The sequence below is a fragment of the Sesamum indicum genome, linkage group LG3 (genome assembly GCF_026168435.1).
Source record: "Sesamum indicum cultivar Baizhima isolate 11 linkage group LG3, ASM2616843v1, whole genome shotgun sequence".
Taxonomy (NCBI): Eukaryota; Viridiplantae; Streptophyta; class Magnoliopsida; order Lamiales; family Pedaliaceae; genus Sesamum; species Sesamum indicum.
The window spans coordinates 4,422,831-4,433,962 of NC_142659.1; the positions used below are offsets into that span (position 1 = coordinate 4,422,831).

An 11,132-nucleotide genomic window follows, 5' to 3' on the forward strand; every position below is an offset into this window, starting at 1 on the left:
ATACAACCAATCTTTCGCTTGATCGGCGAGAGAGAAGGGGAATGCTCTCAATTTGACTTGTTCCTCGCTTATGCCTTGTGGTCGCATTCCGGAACACACCACATGGAATTCCTTCAGATGCTTATGTGGATCTTCACCTACGAGACCACGGAAGGTAGGAAGTAAATGAATTAATCCAGATTTCAGTTCAAAATCTACCTCTAAGTCGGGGTATTCAATGCATAGTGGCTGCTGGTTTAGATCGGGTGACGTCATGTCATTGATCGATCTTTCAGGGATCAAAGCCATTGTCTCTTCTTCGGATTCGCTTATGGATTCTTCAAACTCAAAAGTTGGGTCTTCTTTGTCTTCGTATGGAGCGGATGTTCCTTCCAGTTGTTGCTTAGTCTCCTGACAAAGTCTTCGTGCGGTCTTTTCGATTTCGGGGTCGTATACCAATTTACCTGTACGAGAAGACCTTGGCATTAATGGTGATAAAAATCAAGTAACTAAAAATAAAGAAATATACTTAAAAACGCCAATCCCCGGCAACGGCGCCAAAATTTGATGAGTGTCAAAGTCACCAAAAATAATTCCTACTACACTTGTGAAAGTGGGAGTAGGGTCGATCCACAGGGATTGGTTTTAAGTTAATTTTTTTTAGAAAAATGGAAAATAATGGGGGAAAGATGTTGATAAAAAGATGTGATTAAAAACTAAATAATTAAAAATACATGATAGAGATATAAGGGAGAGATTTTCCGGTTAAGGCTAGGATTATGCTTGATTCTTGTGAGTTGATCATTGATGCAAGAATAACACGTGTATTGGACAAATAAACCAGTTATGGTCGTTGGTACGACCTAACAACCTCACCTTTCCTTACCTTTTCGTTAGCCAAGGTACGACCGTTGGCTAGATCTCTAATTAACAGACAACCTTGGGAACGTCCACAAGATTTAATCTATTAACAGCATTAAGAATTAGAAAGGCCTGATTCTAATCAACAAACTCCTACGAGGACAATTCGTTTAAACTAGATCATGCATTCCCCATAACATAATTAAATACTGTGACATAACTAATCATGCTACGTTGCCACTAAGTATTGAACTAAATAAACAATTACACGGATTTATAAAGTTCAACTAGCTAAGCAAACCTTCTTGATAATGAACAACCGGCCGAATCATTCATAAATCAGACATTTGTAATTAAAGCACAGAGAATAACATGAATATTTGTTTGACAAGTGTGGAATTCCAGAACACACTATAAACCATACCTTAACCATACCTTAACCAGAAAATAGAGAATTTAGCCGGACATATTGATGGAAGAACACACTATAAAGTGGAATTCCATTAATTCCGGTAGTAAAATAAAATAAAAGAGAAGAGATGAACAGAGAATTCTATAGAGTTCTAAGATAAAAACTGAACGTCTTCTAATGAAGAGATCCCCCCTATTTATAATAAAAGTCCCCTACGAATCTAGACGTAGTGGGGGGATAGATATGTGATAAACTCTAAAAAGGTAAATAGATTACAAAAGATAAGTTTAAAAGAATCCTTTCTAAATCTAAACACTTGATTCCTTTATCTCTTGGGAGAATCGTTCGTGCTTATCCTTATACCGAGATGACTACTCCATTAAGCGTGGGCACGCTTTGTCAATTCTGCAGAAACGTCCTTGTAATCTTCCTTTTTGCTGAATATGCAATAAAATCACATAATTAGGAATATTTTGGCTTAAAAAGGAAGATTAAATTGCTATAAAATCATTATAATTGCAGAGTTATCAGTTCTCCCGTCAATTTTGGATGTACAACCTTCCTTTCTACTCGTTCTTAGTGAATGTTTTCTTGTTCCTATGATACGGGATGATCTGGGGGGGAGAAACTGTCTTTGGTAGTCAAAGTAGCATTTTGTCCTACCGTTCTGTAGGTAGAATGTACATGTGTCTTCTATATAAATTGGACACTCCATAACACCAGTGAAACTCCTTCCAGATGTCATCCCATAAGCAGGTAGGTCGTTCATAGTCCACAACAATGTGGTGCATTGGGAATGTCTCGTTCTTCGACTGTCATGCATCAGTACACCCACATGCCACAAATTCTTTGTACTATAGTAATCCTAGGGCAGGTGTGGTCGCGGGGCAATATATGATCAGCCCACTGCGATATTCGATCATATATAAACTGAGAAATATGGCTCTTGACTTTGATATGCACCAACTCAACTACAACCCGCAATTGAGGTTGGATGCAACCGTTCCACAACGGTTGTTCGGCAGCATGCACTACATCATGAAACCGATATATCAACCCAAATACATAATCGTAGGGCCCACCACCGTAATATGAAATAGGCTCTGAATCAGTAGGACACAACCTCCTACAGGCACACCATCCTGGCTATAATTAAAAGACTAGACTGTCAGCCCGCGCGTAATTAAAAACCATCCTCTATGGGTCCAATCCATCTGCGCCGCATTACCCTAAGGCATATTCGTATCCTCCATAACATGAGAAACACAAATGGGGCTACAGTTAAAGCCTAAAAATACTCCTGCACCTTCTTCTTACCATGAGAAGTCCAATTATAATACTCTGATATAAAAATTTTCATAAACAAGTCAGAATTTACCTTGTCCGTCATTTTGAAAACTTAATTTTTACACTTCTAACAAGAACATTTAATTTTCTAACCGTCCACATATGCATATTGAGACTTGACCCATTTTATAAATATAGCAACACCATCCTCAAACTTCGTAGTAAGACCCTCCCTATTCGCAAGGTTCTTTATTCTATTTGCAGATCAAAATCAAAATTAAATTTTAAATTCAAAAAAGACAAACAATATTAATTTATACGGTGTGGTGTGGTGCGGTGTGTGACAATATTTATGTATGTCACATCATATGGATTGACTATTAGAATATTGTAAATATTTTGTGGGAGAGGTGGTACTCAAATCATCATAAAAAAATATTTAAAAAATAATAGACAAATTACAAAACAATAATTGACCAACCAATAAAATCATATATTAACTATACAGTTAATAAAGATTTGAACCGATGATTTGAAATATAAGGTTGTAAAATAATTTTATAATTTTTTGATATTTTATAATTTTAATCCTTTGATGTCAAATCTTACAAAAATTGTCAAGATTAATTATGTTCCTCTCGCAATTTTGATATCTTTATTCTTTATGTTTTTAGGAGATGCAAAAGACTCCTAGTGAAAGTTTTCGAACTAAATCATGTGTCACATTATTTTTATTTTTTAATTTTTTATTCATATTAGCAAAAGTGAACCAATTATATTATTATTTAATTTTACTACGATGGAATAGAGGAAATTAAACAAGAGTATAAATTCAAATGAGTAGCTGTCTATCGATAAAGTGACATATTTTACATAATTTAAACCAAATGATTAGAACAATATTTATCATAGTTAATTGTTATGATTAAAAATGAATACGTATAGAAAATATCAAAGATAACATTTTGTTGATTGTTTTTTTTTTTCATCTGCCATATAAAAGCTTATCTAAAAAAAATTAATAAATGACATAAAATAAATTTCGAATTATTTTATATATAAAATTATAAATTATAAAAATAAAATTATTATTTTCATATAATATAAATTTAAATAAAAAGCTAAAATCCTTTCATTCTAATTTTCAATTATATTTTGTTGAATATTGATGGATTTTAAATCTTTTTCTAATGTAATTATTTGAAACTTATTTTGACTTGCAATAAGTCAATTAAAGGTAAATAACAATTTTCATTCAGCTTTTGTGTTGATATCAATAAATTTTAGTGAACTTTTATTTAGCGACGGACCTATTTGTTATACAAATGCAAATCTTAAAATACTAAATATAATTTTTTAAACCTTATGAAAGAGAAAGCGTACTATCCCTATATACAATACTTACAAATCATCCATTATTATCTATTCATCGCTTATTGCGTATATGCTTTTCTAAAACATAAAAAAAAATACGTTGTTACTAAGAGAACCAGCATTGCATGTGCTTAGTAATTGCCAGCAAATTTATGTGAATTAACAAAGCAACAACTTACCACATAATATTAATTATATTATATTTTTATTGTTATTTGATGGGTAATGTGAGAGAGTTGACATAATACGGATGGAGTCAACGGATACCTTCTATTTGCGGATCACAATCAAACTTAAATTTCAAATTCAAAAGACAAATAATATTAATTTATATTGTGCGGTGCAGTGTGTGGTAACATTTATGTGTGTCGCATCACATGGATTGACTATTAGAAAATGTTACTCAAATCAACATAAAAAAATATTTCAAAAATAATAGACAAATTATAAAATAATAAATTGACCTACCAATAAAATCATATATTAACTATACAGTTAATAAAGATTTGAATTGATGATTTTAAATATAGGGTTGTAAAATAATTTTGTAAATTTTTGATATTTTATAATTTTGATTATTCCAATGTCAAATCTTACAAAAGTTGTCAAGATTAATCATGTTTCCTCTCGCAATTTTGATATCTTTAACCTTTATATTTTTAGAAGATGCAAAAGACTCTTGCAACTTTTTGATAATCCTAAAAGTTTGATGCTGAATTAGCCTAGTGTTGGCTAATGCTGATTTCTGGGAAATATGGATGTATTAGGATACTCTTTCTTAATTTTATATCGTGTTATGATCTTAAGATTTTTATGAAGATCTTTCGACCATTGTGGTATGATTGAATTTTGGTACACATCAAAAGTGTAATTATTATTTTTAATATTTAATTTTTAACTATATCCTATATTTTAATAAAAAGTTCGATTTATTGAATTCCACCTGAAATACAAAAGAAAAAGTTCGATAATTGTTGAGATCGAATGGACCATTTCGTTTCAGTGTAGCATTTTGGCAAATAAATTTTTGATTTTTCAAAATTTCGATTCAATTCTATTTGATAAAGAAAATAATAGTGATAACAGGCGAACACTTCTACCTATTTTACATTGATAAATATAAGATTTTCAATTGGTATTACATATTTTTAATAATGTATTTCCATCCATCATTCTCATTTTATTTCTAGAAAATAGTTTTTTTTCTAAGAAATTTATATCTAATTACAGTTAATTTATTATATAATTCAATTCAAAATAAAAACATTCTACAGGCCTATATTTTAAAAATAATGTACTCTATGAATTCAATTATAATTATTTTCATAATTTATTATTGATATTGTTTATAAGTCTAATATAAATATATAACTATACCAATAAATTATGTGTAGTATTTAGTAATCTAATGGAAATTTCCTATATCATGACTGGTTATGTTACTATTAAATTAATATTAAACATAGTTTGACGATATTTATTCTTACCATTAAATGAAATTATTGTGGACACACTTCGTACCACTTTAAATTTACGAACGATTAATAAAAATATTTATGTCATTATTGTTATATATATAATTTCATATTTTTTTAGAGATAAATACATTTTACATCTCTTAAATATGCCACCTTCATCATCTACTTGAAGAAATCTTCACTTACCCTCTATCTTTATGATAAACTTTTAAATTTAATAAAAATTGACAAAATACCATTAAATATTAATAATATAATACATTCATTTTAATATCCTCTATAGTAAAATATATTAAACAATTTAACTTCAAATTTTATTGACTTGCAATGTGAATAAATTAATAGGATTAGTCTGGTATTGATAAGATCAATGTTAATACTTTTGAATTAAAATAAGTATATAAATTTGTATTTGTGCATTAAAATTGATGTAATTTTTATAACAAAAATATTACAAGTAGCCGTTGATCTTCCTGTATTGGTGCGCAAATGTCAAGTCTGTAATTTGGGAGGGTAATGAGGTCATTTTTTTCCCAGTTAAAGTAACTATATATATTTCATTTCTTACTCTGCTCCTAAATCCAATACATTAGTCCTGTCAATTGATAGCAAATATGTAGACCTAGACCCATTTTGATAGTTATCACCCAAATCGTACCTAATGACTTTTTTTGGTATAGGTGGAGCTTATACTTTAAAATATCTGTGAGTAGGGTTGTAAACATATTTCCTCGTTTCAATAAAAAACGAATGTCGACAATAAAATGTAAAATGAAATAGTTGGTACAACGACAATATCATTTTTTCTTTTGACTCTCATTCACCGGACACGCGCAGATCACACTGAAGACAAACATAAGATTAATTGAGTTGCTGTGGGACAATAAGCGGTTAGGAACTACCAACTTGATACCTTTCACCATCTGTATAAAGTTGAAGAATCTCATTTCCATAGCCATGTTGTTCCTCCACTATTTGCTTTGCCAAACCGATGACAGAATCATTAGAACCATCCAAATAAATGGAATGGAGTGTGGGTATGTCTCCAAGAATTGAAGGGATCTCCTCCAAACCCAGCATGTGCTCTAGAAAGAGGATCTCAAGATTAGGAAAGTGGATATTTTCTGCCCTCCACCGCTTTAGGAAATAACTGTAAGAAATTTTCAAGAATTTGAGTCGAGGAAAGTCGCCCTCAACTTGATTCCACTCATACTCCTCGATCCAATTAGTTTCCAATACAAGCTTTTCAAGATTAGGCAAGAAGGAACCAACACTCATTATCTTTTCCCAAGGAATATTACAACCTTCCAAGCGCAGCTTCTTAAGTGAAGCCGGGAAGGTGAGATTCTCCAATGGACGATACTCAGTTTTGATAGAAAGTGATTCGAGTTTTTGCAGATGGATAGGATTGTAGTACGTCCATTCTATTTCGTCCACTTCATCATAGTAAATACCTAGTTTCTTCAGATTTGGTATTCTTCTAAGGACCTCCTCTGTACACTTGAAGTTTCTCAAACTAACAAGCGTATGTAGGTTCTCCATAATAATGAAATCTTGAGTAGCTGCTTCCTCAGGCAAAACAAAATCACAATCTAAACTACGACATTCCCTAAGCTGTGGCATACCCCACATTTCATATGATAGAATTTTTTTTCTGAAACTGCCAAAATAGATAAGACTAAAAGTCATTTGATTCCAGAGTAAAGCTATTGTAGATGGAGACGAAAAATCGTAATCAGCCATATTCATCATCTCAAGATACCGCAAGCTAGTAGGGTGCACAATTTCTTCTTTAGCAGAATGTCCCAACTTATCCACTAATCTTGCCTTCACTACTCTCGCTTTATTAAGACTCGGATACTTATTTTTGCAGGTGTTACAGACCAAAACACTTGCAAGAGATGTCAGTTGTGAGGCATCATGCACTTCATTTAGATCTATCCTTTGGAGTTGGGTCCCATCGCGACATATGAAGCACTCGTCCTCCTTCATATTGCTAGCATCAACAGATTGCACTTTTGGGGCATACAAGTAATGTTCCTTTTCATATTCTCTCAAGCATAAATCTCTAAGAAGATCATGGATTCCACATTTTTTTAATTTCCCATCAATCCCAGATTCAAGACTCAAAAATAGATTTCTATCAATAAGGTCTCTTAAGTATTTCTCTGCTACCTCTTCTAAGCTTTTACCTGTTATTGGTTTTAGAAATCCTTCAGCAATCCATAATCTGGTTAGTCTGGAAACACGAATATCAAAATCTTCAGGAAAAACACCCATATAGAGAAAACATGGTTTAAGATGAACGGGCAAATTGTTATAGCTCAATGACAATATCTTTAGACATCCCTCATAATCTTTTGAATTACGAAAAGTGTTCACATTTTTTGCGACAGACTCCCAATATTCCCATGTCATGTTGGAGTTTGCAAGCAGCCCGCCGAGAACAACAATTGTTAGTGGAAGTCCATTGCAACTCTTTGCCATGTTCTTACCAATTTCCTCCAATTCCGGATATGGACAATCTTTTTGTGCAAAGGTTTCTTGACAAAACAAATTCCAACTTTTTTCCTCATTTAGAAAATCTAACGAATAAGATTCTTGAGAGCCTAAAGAAATCGCCAAGCTTGACTCCCTAGTAGTCAGCATAACTCGACTTCCTTTTCCGTTATTTGGAAAGAACAACTTTAAATCATTCCAAGCCTCTACACTCCATACATCATCCATAACTATCAAATATCTTTCCCCGAATAAACTTTGGTATAATCGTTGTCCTAATTCGGCTGCAGTTTGACTAGTCTCTTTCTTTTTTCCATTGTGAAGAAGGGATGAAAGAATTTCCCGTACACCATATTCTTGAGATATTGTAAGCCAAATTCGTTTAGGAAAGTAGTGCACAGTGTATGGATGATCAAAAGCATTTTGAGCTAAAGTAGTCTTACCAATCCCTCCCATCCCTACAATGGGGAGGATCTGGAGCTCAGGTTCACCTCTGGTGAGCTTATCCACGATTCGTTCCAAGTGTTCATCAAATCCCACCATAGTAGTCTTCTTGCCACTCACTTTTGGTGATTTGAGAGGCACAGACACTATGCACTGCTCTTCTTGGGCGTCGACTGCCCATTCTTCTTTCACCATCTTCGTCAACTCTTTTGTGAGGGAATCCAACTTTCCAGTGACTTTGTCTATATCTTGAGAGAAAGATGAGAGGGCTGCCATACAATGACTTTCTTCCTCAGATCTAAAACGAAGCTGATCCACTACATGGCGGTCAACAACTTCTTCTGCTTCTGCAGCAGCATTAGCGATTTGCCTCCCCAGAACTCCAATTTCTTCACTTATTCTTTGGGAATGAGCTTCAAGAAAGTCTAGCAAGAACTGAACAGTCTCTTGCAGGCTCTTAATTTGATTTGTGTCGACATGAAGCCGACGGAGACGAGCAGGATGCTGGAGATTGTTAAGGACATGTGAGAGGGAACGCAAAGTTGCATAAGCTGCTACTGCCATCTCTGTGATGATGCTTCTGAGGTTTTTTGTTGAATGGTTATTACGTGCAGGGAAAAAAGAGAAGCAACAGAATGTGAAATGGTTAATGTTTGTGCAAGAAAAACAACTTGTTGCTGCTCCTTAAATCGGAATCCGGGTAGGTGGGCTGGATCAAGAATTAAAGATTAATTATCACACATTAATACAATGTAAGTAAATTTATTTAATATTCAACACAGCTTAAGTGCTCCGGAAAGTTAAGCAATTACTACTATTTTTTATTTTCAATGTCTATTTTTTGTTTCAAGGTTTTAATGATATCATGTGGCCAATGGACATATTATATTTCTGCTCCTGTTATATTATAATAACGATTGACGACTTTGCTTGTAAGTATTAATAATTGCAATGTGCTTTCATGTGATATGGCTTATAATTATTAGTGCAATGTGTACATTTTTTCATATTAATGTATTCTAAAATTGTAAATATTTTGTGGGGAGGTGGTACTCAAATCAACATAAAAAAATATTTCAGAAAAAATAGACAAATTACAAATTAATAATTGACCTAATATTTCAGCTTACCACGATGGGATAGAGGAAACTAAACTAATTACACATAATATTGTCACAGTATATAATAATTAGTGTTATATTTACAGTGGCATAATTATTTATTATCACTTGATCGTCATTATATATATGTCACTAATTCTTTAAGTGAAAATTTTTTATAGTAGTAGTAGCAATAATTATTATTATTGTAATAATAAATAGTAATAATTTTAATAATAATATAATTAGTTACAAAATTAAAACTATCACTTGATTTTTTTCTCAATAATCTCCCCCCTCCCCTAAAATATTGGAAGGTGTCGGAAAAAGTGGTCTCTCTTGCGCTAGTCCAAATTCTTACTTTTCTACCTGTCGGATTTTTGTCATTTTGTGGTACACCAATTGTAATTAATTAATGATATATATGGTACGATAATCCAAATATTTAATTAGTAGGACGTTTCAAATTGTTAGTACTTTATATTGGATTTATGTATACACTGATCAATATTAATTATTTGTGTCCATTAATATTAATTATAATAAGCAACTTGGCCATTTGTCTAATGCTTTTGGTAGAAACTTGAAAGTATTAAATGTATTTTATGTGTGTACTTTCAAATATTCACTTGCCCAAAATTGAAACACAACTAATTAATTTTCACTTTGCATTACTTGAAATTTGAAAATCCAATTGCTAAATAATATTGTAAATTTATTTAATTATTTTTGTAACAACCTTTGTAACAAGCACTACGAAAAAATGGGGGATTCATAAGGCAGTATGGCCATTTTAACGATTTTGTAATGGATTGGACGTGCTGACGTCATTGAAGGGATGATAAATGTATTTATTTTGTAACGGTCATAACCGTTACTAAAGGTATTATAAATATGTGGTGTGCGTAAAGTTGTTATATTTTATTGGCCATTACTAATTTGCTACGATTTTTGTAATGACTCAATCCTTTTTGTAATGAATTTTGGGTAAAATAAGGAGTTGTTACAATGACAGTGGAAGAAAGTGCGGGAAAATATGCAAAAACACTGTATTACAAAAAACCCTGACAATTGGAATGGATTTTTTATTAGAGGGCTTTACAAAAGCCGCTACAAAATAACAGAACATGAAGAGTTCCAAACGCTGTTACAAAAATTGGTACAAAATAATTTAATTTTTGGAACGGCCAAGCAATAAGAAACCGTGACAATGGCCATTCCAAATGAAGGCGGGAAATGATATTTGTAACGGACAAATTATATTTAGCCTTCACAAATTAATATTTTTGGAATTGAAATTAAAATAAATAGTAAAAATTCTAAATTCGATTGGCCGTTAATGTAATTTTAGGAAAATAGGAATTTTTTATGAAATTTACAAATAAATATCTTTTTATACATAATTAATATTATGTGTTTTTAATGTTAAAAGTTTTTGACATTGTAGATAATGACTATTGGTGCTTCGCCACCATCTTGTAGATCCCACAAGAGCACCAGCTATTTTGTAACTAGAAGTTGAAGGTAAGTATAAAATAATTAATTTTAATGGTAATTTATATTTTTTATTATATAATTATATTTTTTTTATTTGTCCATTTTACAGATGTCGTATTGTTGGGATTATGACGCCATCTATGATTAGGTGTAGATGATTGAGCGGTACATGAAAAGTATCGACCTGAACTAACCTGATCA

At 32.1% G+C, this 11,132-nt stretch overlaps 1 protein-coding gene across 1 annotated transcript; it reads right to left on the bottom strand.

Annotated features, from left to right (window-relative positions):
* Positions 1-6,110: 6,110 nt before the first annotated feature.
* Positions 6,111-9,022, bottom strand: LOC105157417 (late blight resistance protein R1-A-like). Its single transcript, XM_011073826.2, has one exon. The coding sequence runs from the start codon at positions 8,896-8,898 to the stop codon at positions 6,283-6,285; it is 2,616 nt and encodes an 871-aa protein (XP_011072128.2). The 5' UTR covers positions 8,899-9,022; the 3' UTR covers positions 6,111-6,282.
* Positions 9,023-11,132: the final 2,110 nt, after the last annotated feature.

Excerpts from the sequence above, each read along its gene's own strand:
- LOC105157417 (XM_011073826.2), bottom strand. The coding sequence starts at position 8,898 with ATGGCAGTAGCAGCTTATGCAACTTTGCGTTCCCTCTCACATGTCCTT.